Source organism: Sapajus apella, unplaced genomic scaffold (genome assembly GCF_009761245.1).
Source record: "Sapajus apella isolate SASKATOON/1434 unplaced genomic scaffold, GSC_monkey_1.0 scaffold7, whole genome shotgun sequence".
NCBI classification, from domain to species: domain Eukaryota; kingdom Metazoa; phylum Chordata; class Mammalia; order Primates; family Cebidae; genus Sapajus; species Sapajus apella.
The window spans coordinates 28,010,483-28,029,296 of NW_022436947.1; the positions used below are offsets into that span (position 1 = coordinate 28,010,483).

General features: G+C 36.3%; 1 protein-coding gene across 2 annotated transcripts in view; it reads left to right on the plus strand.

The window, feature by feature from the left end:
* Positions 1 to 897: 897 nt before the first annotated feature.
* The window catches only part of BMT2 (base methyltransferase of 25S rRNA 2 homolog), a 97,341-nt gene continuing 79,424 nt past the window's right edge, over positions 898 to 18,814 (plus strand). The window contains exons 1-2 of one of the 2 annotated variants that reach the window (XM_032276241.1): positions 898 to 1,212; positions 16,711 to 16,852. In XM_032276241.1, coding sequence (XP_032132132.1) covers positions 1,053 to 1,212; positions 16,711 to 16,852 — 302 coding nt within the window. In that variant the 5' untranslated portion in view covers positions 898 to 1,052. The other variant, XM_032276242.1, reaches the window with a different exon arrangement.

Here is an 18,814-nt window from a genome sequence, read left to right on the forward strand (position 1 = left end):
CAGGAGCTAACGCGGTCTACCTCTCTCCAGAGAGCAGTGTTCCACCTTTCTGGGACAGAAGTCAACAATCACGTTCCCCAAGAGAAGGAAAAGAAGTGGAGGAGGGTGAACAGGTCGCCAAACCCACGTAGGCACACTCCGCATAGACTAACCCTCCAACTTAAAGGGCAGGAGGTCACCTGAGCCGACCATAAAAGCTCAGAGCGCTGATGCGAATAAGATCAGGGCAGGCTGCTTATTAACACTATGGTCACTACAAAAGTTCTTGAGGGCATCTGCTTTGAGTTTTCTATCGTTCCTTATTGTCCTCCTGCATCTCCTGTTGCTTTTCTTGGCCCTCCCCTTTCCGCGTTTTCTATGTCCTTTGCTTAGCAGTAGTACTGCAAGCATTAACCCTGGTGGGCCTGAGAATTAAATCAGCTTTTGGTAGCCATACCTCTCCTTGAGCCTTAGAAAGCTTGTGTGCTTGAGTTCCCTGAAGTGTAACGTCATCTCAAAGAGCATGTAACTAAAGGTGACAAGGTGCAGCGAAGGTTCAGCAGAGGACCCTGGCCGCATCGCAACATATTTTAAAGCGTAGAGGGTAGAAATGATGGAAGACATCAGGCAGCCGGGCTGTAAAACACTCCAAACTAAGCAAACTAAGACGCGCAGGCGCGTCGCTCACAGCTGGGTCTCCCGAGGCCCGGCCACAGCGCCTGCGCACAAAATCCGGGGAAGATGCAGACAGGAGCACTCAGGGCTTGAGCTCCCACCGCCTCAGCCTCCCTACCCCCGCAAGCTCCGCCTCCTCCAGCTGCTCGCCTTCCCAAACAACCAGGATCGCCGCCGGCACCTTTCGCCCATTGGCCCTTAGCCTTTTCCGTTTCCGCCCAGCCCTCCAAAATCCACCAATCAGATTGCACTTTCAGGTGAAGTTCCACCTCCAAGGCTGTCGCTCTGGCTCCTCTGCCTCCTCCGGCTGCTGCCTCCGCTGCTCCCTCCTCCTTCCCCACCTCCTCCGTCAGAGGAGCGTCTGCGGGGGCCTGAGGGGCGGCGGCGGCGGCGGCGATATGGAGCCCGGGGCCGGCGGTCGAAGTACAGCTCGTGGGCAGAGGGCCGGGCACCCGAACACTCCGCCGCCCCGGGAGCAGGAACGGAAACTGGAGCAGGAGAAGCTCTCCGGTGTGGTGAAGAGCGTCCACCGGCGGCTCCGCAAGAAGTACCGAGAAGGTAAACAGCGCGCTGAGCGAGGGGGGAAGGGGAGGCCTCATCACCCCCAATCCCTTGTCACCTCTTCCCTCCTTCAATGAGGCCACCATTAAAACCTAAAGGATCTGCACGTCCCCCCAGCCGCTGCCGCTCTCCTGGGCCTGGTCGGAGCCCCCGAGTCGGCATCCGACGCGCTCCGCCCCGCCCCCTTTTCTTTGAGGGCCCTTCGGGAGAGTTCTAGGCCTGTGAAGGAATTGAGTCCCCACCCCATCCAAGCCCCTGTTCCCAGCCGGGTTGCTGAGGTTGTTGTCACGACACACACAAACACGTACACGCTCACAGAGGAAGGTGGGTGGGGGTCGCTCTTTGCGAGAAACGCCAAGGTAAAACCAGACAGGTAAAATCTGCTTATAAAAGACGAAAAGAAGCCTGAGTTGTGTCTCACTCCTTTACGCTTGACCTGCCGGCTGTACCATTAGCTTCCTCGTCAGACCCGCTTCCTAGTGCTTCATTCCTACAACCATGCCGAGCCTTCCTCGCGTAGGCTTCCAGGGCTGCGGAGTCAGCAGGCCTTTTAGCTGACTGGACTTCACATTGTTAAAAGGGGACACGGGCTACACCCGTGGCCCGCACCCCGAGTTTTTAAATATTGGTCTTACTGTTTACTTAGGCAGGTGAGGAAGAGATCTGGGCATGTTCTGAAAATACGGTTTAGATTTGAAGCCTCCTAAAGACACAGGCGGATGAAGCCCACCCTCGGCTTCCGTGGAGGGGGTTCCGGTTCTGTGCCTGAGGAGTGTTTACAGTTGGAGTCTGCAGTTATCCTTGGTATCCTTAAATATAGGCTTTTCTACACAGCTATTTTATAAGATCTTGACAGTGAAAATTCTGTGTTGTCATATGCTCGGAAGAGAGACTTCTCCTAAGTATCAAAATGAGGATAGCTTTCCACTGGTTCTCGTTTTAGCTTAATTGCAAACTGAAAAGTCAGCAGCCTTCTGGTGTTAGTCTTATACTTAGTTAATTTAGGATTAGAAGGAAAATTATGGCCGTGAACGAACAGAGACATGTAAGATCATGTTACTGTTGATTTATACACAGGTTTCAACTATCTCAAAAGTTAAAACTAAGTATCCTTTGTTCCTGTGAATGTAGTTGATATGTTTTTTTCAAACTTTAAAGATTTCTTTCCTTAGCAAATCAAGCCTAGCTTTTAATAGAGGCTGCTTAAATAGTCATCCCCAAATGCGACTTGTAGTTATTTAACAGATAGCAGTAGAGTCTTATCAGTCTACTTAAGATGTTGAAATATGTTTTTTGAAAGAATGCTACCCAAACCCACAATTTAGTCAATAAAATGAGTAGTTACCATAGCAACAACTGCATCATTCTTGATATTCAAAGAATATTCTTACGTAATGGCATTCACTGTGGATTTTATGTTATTTGGTGAAATTAGGAAATAAATGGACACATGTTCCTGCAATTTATCCTGCTATTTTGTACAAATTTAACTAAGTGTATCTTTATTTAAAGAGAAAAATGACTAACATAGGATTCCATTTCTATTTTTACCTTTTAATAATTTCATTCATTATTTTTTCATAAATGAGTAGATTCTACTCAAATTAACACACTAATGTGTCATCTCTTCAAGTGCTGTTTATATGTGCTTAGTTCTCACATGTTTAAACATGTTTTAAGCCTGAATATTAACCACAGGAACCCGTGTTTATCATGAGAATTGGTAGTTGGAAGTTACCAGAGCTAGAATAGATACATAGAGTTCATAAGTAAATTATCTAGTATGCTTCTGGGGAAGTAAAGGCCTGGCAGTCTAAACATTTGAATGAGACTGTTCTTTAGGCATCTTAATGCCCTGAATTTCACCAGTGGTCTAGACTTCTCCAGGATTTGCTTGAATAATACACAAAGCCCTGTCAGTGAATTGGCAGAATAAGTGATCCTAATGAGCATGGTCTTTCTACCTTTATTTCTTGACATATAGGCTAAATATAAGTGGTTTAAAAAAAAAAAAAAGCCTTCTGTGAAAAAAACTGCACATAATAATACCAAGGAAATAATTTTTAGTGTTTTGCTTTGAGGACTTAGTATTGTGCTGATGGTCCCCAATTTGTGAACATATTTTACAAGTTCATTTGCAAGTCAGCTATTATACTAATCTAAAGAGTGCTTAAGTGCTAGATCACCTGCAAAGGCCTATTTAATCAGTAACATACCTGAACTATAGCACCAATAACTATGGAAACTGTACTCCTTTTATAACTATTTTTCTACCAGCAAACACAGTGAAAATAGCTTAGGATCTTGGAGTTTTAGACTAGAAAGAATGTTTCGCATTTAGCAATGATTTCCCAAACATGGCTGATCAGCAGATTCAACTGGGTGCCTTTTAGGAAATTCCTGTGTTCTACCTCATCTATAGTTTCAGATCCCTATTAGGAACTGGAAATTTTCAGCCAGATTTTATAGTGGTGATCTAATAGCTTCTTCATTTTACAGATGAGTGAGCTCATTGCCAAAAAGATTAAAATAACCTTCGAGACACTTTTGTAGTTCATTATTAATACTATACATATTTTATGGGGATAATATAGATTTCCCCCTCACCTCCAAACCTGATATTAGTGACTCCAGATATTAGAATAGGAGGGAAAATGGGAAGCAGGAAGTGGCCCTAGAACTTGCATTAGGAGAAAGGATATAAATTGATGGGAATAGATCTGTAGGATAGGTATGATCTGCTGAGTTGGAGCTATGCTAGGTGAGGATTTTTTGGGGGAGAGATGGCAGGGAAGGAAATAAGTTAGAGTGGAATAGGAAGGATGTAAAACAGCCATTGAATATTAAGGACAGGAGTGAGAACTAGATAATGACTGTGAGATTGGAGCACAGACCCTTCCCTTCCCTTCCCTTATCTCTAGTAGTGGAATTGGAAATAAAACAGGAAAAAGAATGAAAATAAGGTTTTTTTGTTTGTTTTTGCTGTGATAAGAACTTTTTTTTTTTTTTTTTTTAACTGTTCTCCATTTGCCCAACTGATGCTAGTTGATGGTATGAGTAGGCTTGGGATGGGGAAGGGTGGACAGGGTTGTAAAGAGTAGCAGGTAGGTTTAATGCACTCTTCAAACAGGAACTTCATTATTTAATCAGATGAGCCTGACAAGTATGTATCAAATCAAGACTTGAAGTAGAGCCATGTAGGTTTTTGGTTGTCTTTATATGATACACATGAACCCATTCCTATAAAGATTGCTTTTATGCTGGCATTTCTCTTTCTAAACTTAAAGCATTCATGTAAAAATTCATGAAAGAAAATGTAAAAGGCTGCAGTTGGCAGGAATAAAAGTACACTTTTCCTTACATTTAGTTTTGATTTTTTTAAGCTGTCTTGTGAATATCTTTGGGACATTTTGTCAACTTATTCAATCCCTGAATTTACTTATTTTACATACCAAACAAATTTAAAACAGTTTATCACATAAACACCTGCAGCTTATAAATCAATCACAACAAAATAAAAATATGTATTAAACTTAAAAGAGGTATTCTTAAGGTCGTGGAATTAGGTGGTGATCTTAACAGGTGAATTAGAATAGCAGGGTAGGATAAGCTGAAAAATATATTTGTGACTATTCTCTAGTAAACATTTGAAATGAAAATTATGGGGGAAGGAGAAGAACCTTTGAATTACAATCATTTTAAACCAAAAAGTCTAAAAATAAGAGAATGCATGTAATGTTTGTGTTTTTCCAGGAATAAAGTTTTAAAGTTGTTTTAAAAATTAGAATGAGACTCCTTTTAATTGAACTTTTCTTATTTTTTTCTCAGTGGACTTTAAACACAACTGCTTTAAAATTTTTACCGACTCCAAGACTCTACGAAACTTTTAACAGATTCATTTTCTTTTGTCAAGTGAGGTTTAGCCCTGTTTTCTTTTTATGTTCTTTTTATTATTCTGATAAAGAATCAGAAAGCTTTTTCTGATAGAATATTTGCCTGATCAGTGAAATAAATAAGGTGAAGATTGTCCACAGAAGGTCCTGTTAAATTTGCACTAGGGGAGTTTGAATCGCCATTCCCAATAGAAGAAAAAACAATGGAAAGAGTTCAATAATCAGTAATACTAAAAGATAAACAGAACATTTATATAGTCAGTTCAATGAAGAGCATGTAGGTATACAATGTCCATTAGTATTTAGCTATTTGATTTTGTTATACCTTGTCACAAAGACTAATAATCTTTTTAGGGATTTTTTAATAGTTGAAAAGATATACTAGAAACCAAAAGCATTGGTGCAGATTCCTTGATTGTTTACTGGAAAATTTGTTTAATGGAAAATAAACCCACAAACGTAGCAGTTCTTGGCCTTGGTTTCACATCAGTATCATTGGAACTTTGTGGAACACAGAGGTCTGTATGTGTAAAAACTTCCAGAGTACACAGTGGACAAAGAGGTTGAGGAGCAGTTATTGCAGTAGGAGGAATCTAGGCGAAAGAAGGCTCTTATACTAACCTGATCTAAAGTTAATAATGGCATAAACAACAATAGTGATGATGAAAATAGAAGACAGAGACTTTGAAAATCAGAATATGCAGTTTTAGTGAAAGTAAAGAAGTGTCCAAAATGATGCCAATATTTCTTTCCTGGGAAAATGTATGTAGCTATTAGCATAACTTTGGAAATGGTAGGAGTTGGGGTCAAGAGGAACAGGGTAGTCAGGCAGATTGGTTTATCATAGGGATAGTAGTATTGATTTCATTTGTAATGTATCCTTTGGAAATTTAGGATTTGGAAGCCCTCTATGGAGGGCTGAAGCTTTGAGGCAAGTAAACTGCACAGTGGAGTAATGATAATCTAGAGCTGAGGACAGGTCCTTGGAAGACTCCAGTAGTTAGGGTTTGGAAGAAGAAAGTGGTACTATGACAGAACACAAGGAATACTTCCAGGGATTGGGTGTCTGCTATACTGGGTACCAACATAGTAGTAGAACTATATCTGCTGCCATTTATGATTAATTTACATTAGAATGAAGATGTTCATAGTGACAGCCTAAAGTCCTCAGGAAAAGGTAAAATTATGTTTACTATAATATTGCTTAAGAAAACACTGATTTGCTTTGATTCTTTGAAAGAGTCCCAGTCTTTCAAAATCAAACAAATCAGTATTTTCAGTTGGATTTGGTGCAGTTGTTTTCTTTAGTAAGTATGTATCATGTTTGCAGCTTTAAAGCATCTAATGTTCTTAAAACGTTAGTGGGCTCCAGAATCTTCTGGTGAACTTTTTAAAATGCTGATTCTTAGGTCCCCGGAAAGCAGTTTGGTGGATCTGAGATTGGGGCCCAGGAATCTGCATATTTAATATTCCTTATGTGATTCTGATGCAGGTGATCATTAGAACACTTTTTGAGAAAACATTGACGTAAGATTTTTCTGTTGCAAAGAAAAGCAGGGAACTTTCCTAAAGGAGTTCTAATTGTTTCTCACATTCATTCCTTACTTACGTGCCTATGAAATACTTATTTCTGTAACGAAAATATAGTATACAGAGTGTAACATCAGTTGAGATAACTGAATGAGTTAATAATAGATATTCTCACTACACCACTGTGTAAAGAGCTACTTGTTTTTAAGGCACACTATAGGAAGTTGTCTTTAAATTTCTTCATCGATAGTTTTGACAATTTTCATATTAGTTTTCCATTTTTTGGTTGCCATTTCTGTACTGTCTAAATAAGTCAGGCACATTTGTCACATAGTTCCTCTTATAATCATCACTTCTTGCAGTATTTTGTTAATTTACTAGAGCAATCTCATACATTGTTCACATTTGACGATTAAGTTGAGACTTTCCCTCGTTATCATAAGTACTTTTGGAACTTCTGTTTTTATTAGTCCTTTCTTATTAGCAAAAGCAACAGGATCCCTACCCACTTCAAGTAACATAATAGAGGTGTTAACTGTAGCTATTCCTTCTTTATGTCTTCAGGGTAGCCTTAAGGATTGGATGGCTCCTCGGCATGATCCCTTCCCTTCTTCCTTCTGTAAAATTTTCTAAAATGTTCCTCTTTAAATCAGAAGTAATTATATACAGGAATCTTAGCAGCATAATGTTTTTTAACAACTTTAAATCTAGATTATTAAGGATTATGGCTTAGAGTCTGATCCAGGCCTCTTTTGAAATGATCTCTTCATGGTTGATCTTTTAGGCCAATTTATTATAATGTAAACTCTTGAAACAAAGATCTGGGTTTTTATCGATCATCACTACCCCATCCCCACAAACACAGTTGTGTACAGCACCTAGCACAGCATCCTGCATAAGTAAGTGCCCCTCTTACCTTGTGCTTCCATAGCGCAACTGTGCCTACCTTTATGCTATTTCTAAGTTATCAGTTCGTTTGTCTGTTTTTCCCACTAAACTTAGTTCCTTAAGTAAAACTCTGCCTTTTAATCTCTATAGCCTTAGTACATAGCACCAGGCCTTGTAGATTTAAGGCACACACACAAAAGAAGCTAATATAAATATTTCTAGATAGTTGAGTTTAATCTTTTTATATTCATAACTTTAAAACTTTAACTTTTGGATACCCACCTTTTCTTAAAAAAAAAAAAATTATGCTCATGTCTTCTTAAATTGAGTATATTAGATTAATTTTACCCTTTTTAAAATGTTCCAAGTTATTCTGAATATCATTCTATTTTTCTATAAATATAATGGTAAATATATCCTTACACCCATTACAGTAGCTTTGTTCTCATAAGGATGTTTTAGTCGGTATAATGTGTGTCTCTCTCTATGTTGGTAATATGGTAATAGTTTTGTGTATTTGTTTATATTTACAGATAAAAATTTTGCGACCCCAATATCAGTCTCATAAATTTGAAGTGAAATTTATACTGGTTACAAAATCTAACATCTGAGAACCACTAAACTATACTGATTTATTGTGTTTTAAGTGTACATATACTAATACCTGTTGCTATAGTTATTTTAGAATAGATGGTTAATCCTCATGCATTTAGAGCAGCATCTGAGTATCCATTTCCATTTATATAGAAATTAGGATAAGATTTTTTAATTGAACTTAAGAAAATTAAGTTCCAAAAGGCTGTTCATAAATCCCTGTGTTCGAAAGTTGAAAGTTAAACTAAGCAAGTGCTCTGTGTGGTCATAGACCCATCTGTGAAGTTCACTTTCACCTCAAGGGAATAGCATGTTGTTGACATTGGTTCTGATTTTTCTTGAATTCTTTCCATCTCCCTTGTAGGATGTGTTCAGAGACTTGCATTTTGGGTTAAGTAGTTTTATCATTGATATGTTATAATAAAAGGCTGTTCCAAGAATATAAGATACACCATGAGCCAATGTTTGTAGATATTAAGTTTAATCCTGCATTGTTTTCTTTTCTTTTTTTTTTTTTTTTTAACTAAGTTAGACTCTTAAGTTTGTTCGAAGCCCCCTGCTCTTATATTATTGGGCCAGGCATTTAAGTTCACAACCTTGCCATAGACCATTGGTTTTGAGCCCTCGCTACACATTGGATTCATCAGGGGAGAGTTAAAATAAATGACCAGTTGCCACTCCAGACCAATTAAATGAAACTTCTGGGTGATTCCAACGTGCACCCAGAATTAGCAGCCAGAGTTGAGAACCACTGCCAGAAATCTAACAAATAATGCCGTTGCAGAGACTAAATAACTGCATTTGACTGACAAAAGACCATTTGTTTGTGGTTAGTAGAGTCTATGTACTTTCCTCTATTGCAAAGCTTTGCCCATATCCATAAAAGCTCATGAATTAAAAACTTATGAAGAGAAGCAGAGTTTGTGGTTAGGAGCATGACTTTAGCTTTTGACTACCAGGTTTGTTGTGTAACCTTGGAAGTTACTTAATCACTTCACTTCCTTTTCCTCATCTGTAAAATAAAATATCTACCTCAGTGGATTGATATTATAATTAAATTAGTTAATATTTGAAAAACATTTAAAACAACATTTGGCACATAGAAAACACACTAAGCTTGTAAAATACAGAAATTTTAAAATAACAGCTCTTATGTCTGTAGCTATACTGCTTCAATGCATTTAGGGACTATGACATTAAAGATTGGATGGCTCCTGGAATTTTTAACCTAGACGGTTCTGTAGTCTTCTCAGTATTAGAGCGACTTTTTCTTTTCTTTTGCCCTCTTTTGCTGTTTGTGTTTCTAAGTTTTTATATGAAAAGTCCAGCCTTTTTAGCACATCATAATATGGGTGGTATTTTCCTCCCACATTAGAGAAATGACTATTTATAACATGTTGGCTGTAAGATGCAGGTTTTCAAACTTTTGTTTTCTGGTTACTTTTTTGGTTCTTAATCACCAAACATCTTGGATATTTTTTTAATCCCACTTTTAGATGTGTCACTGTATCAGGTGCTCAACAGCTGAGAAGACTGGTCTGCATATGGTTTAACTATGTGAGACAGTCTGAATTCTGAACATTTTGTTTTAATGCCTTGAAATGGTAGCTGGACTTGTTTCCACTTCGTCATGAGTTTCTTTACTTACCTCATGTTAAAGAAAATGACTGTGAAGGTACTTTGAACTAGAATTTGGTAATCTAGCCATCTACAGATAAGGCATCTTAAGTCCAATACTTGGCAATATGCCTAAATCAGAATCAAATAAATTGTTCTGAATTTCTTAAGGCCCATATTTGGCAATATGCCTAAGTAAGAATCAAATAAATTGTTCTGAATTATAAAAGACTTTTGATAACTCATGTTTGCTTTTTTTGTTTTGCTATTTCATAGAATTTGATGGCCCTCAAATGTAATGAAATATAATTTTAATTATATAACATATGCCACGCTTCTGGCACATCATTTTTAAAAATTCAATTTATTGGGGTGTATGATTCATGTACAGTAAATTGTGTCTATTTAAAGTATATAATTCCATGAGTTTTGACAATGGATGCACCTCTGTAAAACCATTACCCAATAAGGTATATAGAACGTTTCCATTACTGCCAAAATTTTTTCAGGCTTCTTTGCAGTCTCTCTTTATACTCTCAGTCCCACATATCTTTTCACTATGGATTCATCTCCATTTATTTTCATTTCTTAGCTGTTGTGAGTAATACTACAGTGAGTACAGGATTGCAGATATCTCTTTAACCTACTGATTTCGTTTCCTTTGGATAAATACCCAGGAGTGGGATTACTGAATCATATAGTAGTTTTATTTTTAATTATTTTAGGAACTTCCATAATGTTTGGGCTGTACTAATTTACATACCCAACACAAGTATACAGGATTCACTTTCCTCCACATCCTCACCAACCATTGTTATCTCTGGACTTTTTGATAATAGCTATCCTGACAGATGGGAGGTAGTATCTCATTGTGGTTTTAATTTGCATTTCCCTGGTTAGTTATGTTGCACACCCTTTTGTATACCCATTGGCCATTTTTTATGTTGTCTTTGGAAAAATATCTAGTCAGCCTGCCCATTTTTTATTCAGATTATTTGTTTATTTGCTATTCAGTTATATGAGTTATATATATATATAACTTTTGGATATATATATATAACGTGTGTGTGTGTGTGTGTGTGTGTGTGTGTGTGTGTGTGTGTGTGTATATATAAAAATATATAATCTTTTGGATATTAACCCCGTATCAGATATATGGTTTGAAAATATATTCTTATCTTAAAATGACATCAGATCTGTACTTGCTAGTTTTCTTATTCTGTGGTTTGTATGTTTTAAAAATGAGAATTATGATAGACTTATTGAGAAAAATAATATTATTTTGAATGTGCCTCTAAACATCACATGGTCCTGGCATGTAAAAATGCGTTAACTTTGTCACCACCTATTCATTTTTTTCACATATAAGTAATTCTTCATCTATTTGGTGTTGTTACCATTCATTTCTCCTTGGGCTAATAAATTTTTCAAAAAGATCTGTGTACTGCTATTAAAGAACTTAATGGATATGACTGGACTGTCAGCAGAAAGTTTTGACAGTAACACAAAATGAAGAAGCCTTTTTAAATAAGCTTAAAACAATGGCCTCTGGAAAAATGACATTGAATGTATTACTTTTCTGAACCTTGGAACTCTTGAAAAATTTAAATTCTGCTTTTGAGTCACTGCTACTTGGTGACAGCCATCAAATGTAGCTTGAATTTTATCTTAGCAAGTACTTTGATTTGTTTATAATTTTGGTGTTTTCTTTATTGTTTGAACATGATGAAAATTTAAATATTTCCTCCTCCATTGACTGAGCACCCTAATTAACTTCTGTAATTTATATAAATTATAAATCATAAGTAGTCTTTGCTTTTCCATTTATACTTTCTAATAGGAAAATCACACCTACTTTTAATAAACAATATGTATAAATGAGTGACAGAGTGCCATAAGGATAGCAGATGGGGGAGGTGTAAGATGATCAAGTGGGAGGCAGATAAACCCTCTTGAAGAAAATAGGAATTCAGTTACATGGTGAAGGGGGAAAAAAAATGCTATCCCAGATGACAGGAGAGACGTTAATTCATAAAGGAAGAACAGTATCAACCCTAAAGAAATAGTTGAAGGATTCTTTTGAATTGGGAACTGTTTTAGAGCTGCACTTCTGGATGTTACATGGAGCAAAAATACTTTTTTTGTGTATTTGTTTGTGAGACAGAGTCTCGCTCTATAGCCCTGGCGGGAGTGTAGTGGTGTGATCTCAGGCCACTGCAACCTCTGCTTCCCGAGTCCCAGTTCAAGCAATTCTCCTGCCACAGCCTCCTGAGTAGCTGGGATTACAGGTGCGCACCACCACGCCTGGCTAATTTTTTTTTAGTTTTTAGTAGAGACGGGGTTTCACCAGGTTGGCCAGGCTGGTCTTGAGCTCCTGACCCCGTGATCCGCTTGCCTTGACCTCCCAAAATGCTGGGATTACAGGCATGAGCCACCCACCTGGCCCACAGAAATACTTTTAAACTCATTTCCTTGTACTTGTTTTTTACAAAGGCGGTTACAGTGTAATAATATCTTAATCACAAAGTTATTAAAAATGAAACTTTTTAAATTAATGAAAGTGCTATTCTTTCCTAGTTGTCATTGTCTTTTTATTAGTAGCTTTTAATGTATTTTTTAGTTGTGACATATAATGTTTTTGAAGGTCAGTTTAGTCAATGCAGTAATTATGGTATTACCTTAATATAAGATCAAGAGTCAGAATAATTTGGTTCACTGATTTTCACATTGAATTTGGTTTGGCAAGTTTAAGTTGGCATCACTCATATTTAAAATTATGAATTTGTTTTTTAAAATGGGTGTTTTAAAAAAATTAAATGTTATGAGAATACAATAAATAGAAGTCATGTTAATGTGAACTTTGTTCTAGAATTTTGTGAGACAATCATATGACCATCTTTTAGACTAGGCAGAGCTTTATGGTGATAATAAAATTATATATTTGAAGAAATGATTACTGATTTTCTCTCTATTATTTATTCTTTTACTTTGACCCTAAAATGTTTATTAACTATAATAGTAATTTCAAGCTAAGCTATAGAGTATATATTTTTAAACTGTGCTTTCTAAAAATAATTTTTGAATTCTCTGTAGTTGGTCAAAGTGAAATGTGCATACCCATTGCAGATTTTGTTCTTCACACCTCCTTTCCCCCTTGGACCTATCTCTGTATCTTTCTCTCACTTTTAAGACACATGTATTTTTTCTAAAATCCCTATGAAGAAATGGGTAAGAAAATGAGTTCTTAATCACAACAATTTTGAGTCATTTAGAGATCTCATGATATTAAAATAATCATAAGGCTAATTATTAATTCATTGAGCCTTCTGATTGAACTTGAAGACCTAAATGTTTCTTATCGTGTATTGACTAGACTTTTTATGCAAACTTCAGGAAGTTCTAGCTCCTGATTTACATCTCAATAATGAAAAAATATTGTCCTTTTAAATAATGTATCTTTTAATTATTAGTTGACCTGATAACTAAGTGATAACAAATCCTTAAAATTGAGTTTAAGTATATTCTCTGTATATGCAGTTCGACTGAGTTGGTAGAGCAGTTTTAAATATGTATACTAGGCACTGGTGGACCTTAACATGTTTTGGATTTTAGAATCTGAATGATAAATTACTTTGAAAAACTTTGCTTAAAACTTAAAAATCATTATTTTAAATACTATAAAAACAAATAATGGGTTATTATGAAAATCCTTAATTTTTCTCATGCTGTTTCAATAATTTCATTTATTTTAAAAATACCTTAAGCTTTCAGAGGTATTTTGGGAAGTGGAATTTTCTCATAACTGAAGGCTAGCTATACTTTTTGTTCAATATTGTAACCACCAGAGTTTTAACAAAATGTATACATAGTCAGAGTTTGAAACATTTTTATTTTATAAATACACGAATTAAAAGTTTTGGATCCAGGTTGCCTTACATAGGATATAAGGAACCTGTCAGGTTCATATCTCTTTTATAGCATTTACCACATTCTCTTTACATGTCTTCTCCCCCCCCCCTTTTTTTTTTTATTCCAGTACCTGCTCATTAACTTTAATTATTTTCTGCAGTGTTTAATATAGAGCATTTTTTAAATAAAATCTGTTGAAAGAAGGAAAAGTATATACAATTGCATCATCTACTGCCAGTTATGTATTTAAATATACTGCACTTTATGAATCACATATTGGTGTCAACATACTTTGTGAGAGTTTGCAGATTCTTCAATGTTAATGAAAACATTAAATTGAAGTTTTCTGTGGTTAATCTGAGTTGTATTAGCCTACAAAGTTTGAATTCTTCCTTAGAACTTCAATGAAGCAGATAGCCCTCGGCCTCCCAAATAGTTGGGATTATAGACATGCACCACCATGGCTAGCTAATTTTGTATTTTTTGTAGAAATGGGGTTTTACCATGTTGGTCAGGCTGGTCGCAAACTCCTGACCTCAGATGATATGCCCGCTTTGGCCACCCAAAGTGCTGAGCTTACAGGCATGAGCCACTGCACCTGGCTGAGTTGTACCCTCTATAGAATCTAAACTAAGAAGTCTTGCAGAAAGGAAAGGAAAATATGTTTGTGTTAAGCATAGCTTTTCTCAGATATGTTTTATCATAGTACTTTTGTTTGAGTGACTCCTATTAACAGCACATGTAATATATTTATGTATTTATGATGTATATATTCTATAGGATAGTGACACAAGTTCGAAAAAAGGCTTTCTAGACTTGACGAACCTCCTTTAAAATTATACAATACCTTAATGAATGATTTAGTATCAAATTTGATGGATAAAGTCAGAAATAGTGTTATGAACCATTATGGGTTTATGAAAGTATCATTAATTAAAATATTGTTTCAAAGACTTCACTTTCTGAAGTTCTATTCAGAGACTTGATAAATAATTACATCTGAAAGATGTTGCTAAAACTGAGGAAAGCAGTACTGCTTTTAAATTAACATTCCAATACAGCAGGCAAGCCCTCAAACTGGATCTCTTAAACTAACTTCGGTATGTGATATTCTCACAGGAGCATTTGCTTACGCCTTCTACTTGAACAGTGAATCTGCCTCAGACTTTACTCTTCTTTCTTTTTTGCTTGCATTTGTGTTTTATCAATAGTTATTTTATCACATACGGTCATTTTGAAGTGAAACTGCTGGAAAAAAAAAACGAGTTTAGGACACTGCTAAAAAAGAACATTGGTTATTATATTAAAATAAATCATAAGGCTCAGTATTCACTGAGAGTTCTGATTGAACTTGAATACCTAAACATTTCTAAAAGTGAGGAATTTTTGAGAATTTAGAAAACTTTTGCCTGCTTTTTTAAGTTAACAGTTATTGCCAGTCTGATATATAACAAATTGAGAGCCCAGTCACTACCGAAATGTTAGTGATTAATGGAAATACTTGTATATGAGTACACGATCCCCTCAAAAGTAATTCTCTCAGGTTTAAAATCACTATTAAGGCCAAGACTCAGACTGATATATAGTCATCTTAACTGAACAATGTGTTTGTGAGGATTCGTTTGTACCCTTACCCTTCTTTCTTGATCAAATTAGAGGGCTAATAGTTTGATTTTCAACTCAGTACTTATTAGACTGCAGACCCTAAAATAACCAGTAAATGGGATTAGTTGGAAGTTTTTCAAATATGAATAGCTAAATATTGATTGTTACATTTGAACTATTTTAATTCCTTCTCTGTTAAAACAAAAAAAACCTCTTGGCCGGGCACGGTGGCTCACTCTTGTAATCTTAGCACTTTGGGAGGCCAGGGCGGGTGGATTGCGAGGTCAGGAGTTCAAGACCAGCCTAGCCAAGATGGTGAAACCCTGTCTCTCTAAAAATACAAACATTAGCCAGGTGCGGTGGTGGGTGCCTGTAATCCCAGCTACTCTGGAGGCTGAGGCAGAGAATCACTTTGACCTGGGAGGCGGAGGTTGCAGTGAGCCAAAACAAAACTCACCTCTTAAATGTAAGAATTTAATAATTTTAAGTGGCAGAAGAATTTTATTATAATTATCTCCCACATTGGGCTGTTCTATTTATAGTTCATTCTGTCACCAAATAATTGCCTACATTTCATTATGGGGTGTGAGAACCTAACTCCTATGTCCAAGGACAATGAATGAAACTACCTTGATAAATTTTGTTTACTCTTTTACCATTACAGTTGCATTAATATCCTTTATTTAGCGATAACATTCTTCTACCTTTATTCATCATCGCAGTGATATTTCCGATTTCATATTGTGATGACTTATTTGTTAAAAAAAGGTAGTAGCTGACTGGATAATGTAGTCAGCTTATAGTTTTTATATGGGACATTTTTTAAGGCTTAAAACTTTGGCGAGTATTCCAAAGTAATTTCTTTCAAGGCAATGTTTTTGATATAGAATTATAATTTTTTAAATCACAGGATGTCTAGAGCAAGTCCAAGTGTGTAAATAGAAATATGTACTTGATTGCTTAATTTATGTTATCTTACCTACCAACCCCTTTTTAATATATGTAGAAATAAAAGAAAATAGCAGTCAAGAAGGAGGTTTATGGAAAGTCATATTGCCCAACAGTAACAGGAAAATTAATTCTTGAGCACTCAGCCATAATTGTTCCTTACCAGCATGTCTTTGGTTTATTAACTGACAATTCGTATATACAGTATCTGCTTATATTTTGTCAGTTTTTCCAGCTTCACACATCTGTTCAAAATGATAACATTTATTAAGTAATCATAATTAAAACGATGCAGCTCTTTACATAAAGGAACTTTTATTTAAACATATTTCTATTTAAACAATTTAAACATATGTATTTAAACGTACATATTTAAACATACTTTAAATGTTTAAAATTTATGAAGTTTTACTTTATGATTTTGTTTATATTTTTAAATAATTTTAGATTGTGCTAAAACTTCAAGAGTCTGACATGTTTCCACTTAATTCATTTATTTCTTTGTTTTTAGTGGGAGATTTTGATAAGATCTGGCGAGAACACTGTGAGGATGAAGAAACTCTTTGTGAATATGCTGTTGCAATGAAAAATTTGGCAGACAATCATTGGGCAAAAACTTGTGAGGGCGAAGGTCGTATTGAATGGTGTTGTAGGTAAGTACTTTTATGAATTACCATTTTTGGTTTCTAATGTGTTGTTGAAACTCTTAATTCTAAATAATGCTGTGTATAATTCTTAGTACCCAAGTAGAATACCAGAAATACTGTGAAAGAGATACTGTCTTTTAAACAACTTTTTGCCCTTTAGCTTCACTTTCTCTAGGTCTGTTTTATTCATCTTTTTAAATAAAAATATTTTTGACACACTCTACTAAAAATACAAAAATTAGCCAGGCATAGTGGCATGCACCTGTAATCCCAGCTACCAGGAGGCTGAGGCCGGAAAATCACTTGAACCTGGGAGGCAGAGGTTGCAGTGAGCTGAGATTGTACCACTGCACTTCAGCCTGGACAACAGAACAAGACTCCATCTCAAAAAAAAATATGGCTTTAAATTCATTTAATACATTTAAATACAATACATTTAAATATAACAATACTTGACTCATTAATAAGTTATGATATAGAAATTTCTTTAGATAGGGCCGGATGTAGTGGCTCACACCTGTAATCGCAGCATTTTGGGATGCCGAGGTGGGCGGATCATGAGGTCAAGAGATCAAGACCATCCTGGCCAACATGGTGAAACCCCGTCTCTACTAACATACAAAAATTAGCTTGGCATAGTGGTGTGAGCCTGTATTCCCAGCTACTCAGGAGGCTGAGGCAGGAGAATTGCTGGAACCCTGGAGGTGGAGGTTGCAGTGAGCTGAGATTGCACCACTGCACTCCAGCCTGGCGCCTGGCAACAGAGCAAGACTCTGTCTCAAAAAAAAGAAGGTTCTTTAGATAATTTAGATTCAAGTAAAAGTGAGTTCTAAAATTTAAAGTCTTAAAACATCTTAAAATTTTTTAAATCTTAAATTCTTGATGTACGCTTCAGTTGTGATGTGTGCCAATGACATAAAGGAAATGAGAGAGTAAACCAGCCCTACTGAGTCTAAAGACCTTGAAGTAGAGGCTTGCTGGCATGTTTCAGAAACAGCCAGGATACCAGTGTGACCAGAGCAAACAGAGGGAGAGAAGTAGAAAATAAAATAGTGAACAGCTAGATTTTGTAGGGTCTTGTGGACCATTTTAAAGACATAGGCTTTTACTCTGAGTGAAATGAGAAGTCACTGAATATTTTGACAAAAGAAGTGACAGGATTTTATTCACCTTTTGCAAGATGTCAAGAAATCTTAAGAATCAATTTTTGTGTAAATAACAGACTCTAGGAAGGGCAGGGGTGTCAGTAAGGGAACCCAGTTAGAAGACTACTTCAATAATCATGGCACAAAATTATAGTTAAACAGTTTGGTTGGTTAATGAGATAGTGAGTTCGACAGGACAGTATTGTACTAGGATTAATGTTCGAATAAGTGTAATGACTCAGGGAGGAGCCAGGGAGGTGATGGGGCATACATTTTAGTGATTATGATGATATAAGGGAATTGAAAATAAAAGGAATAGTGAAAAGGTGGTACGGTCAGTGGATTGTGGAGTCAAAGAATAATGGAGTTAAGGAACTAAAGAAAGGTGCCAGAATAATAGGAAATGGGTGGTTGGAGTTAAATGTTTGGTTTTATTTGCTTGTTTCTAGAGACAAAATGGTTATAAATCTGATGTTATACAGAATACACATTTTCTTCCTTAAGAAACACAAAATGAGGCATATTACCAAACCAAATAGTTCCCCTGTAGCAGAAAGTGGCAGTGTAATCCAGTCAGGAAATCAGCACTATCACTGTTTAAGACCATCATTGTTGGATTTTTAGCAGTAGCATTTTTTGTTGTTGGGTTTTTTTTTTTTTTTTTTTTTTGAGACAGACTCTCACTCTGTTGCCCTGGCTGGAGTGCAGTGGCATAATCTTAGCTTATTGCAACCTCCTCCGCCTCTTGGGTTCAAGCAATTCTCTGCCTCAGCCTCCTGAGTAGCTGGGATTACATACACCAGCCACTACACCTGGATAATTT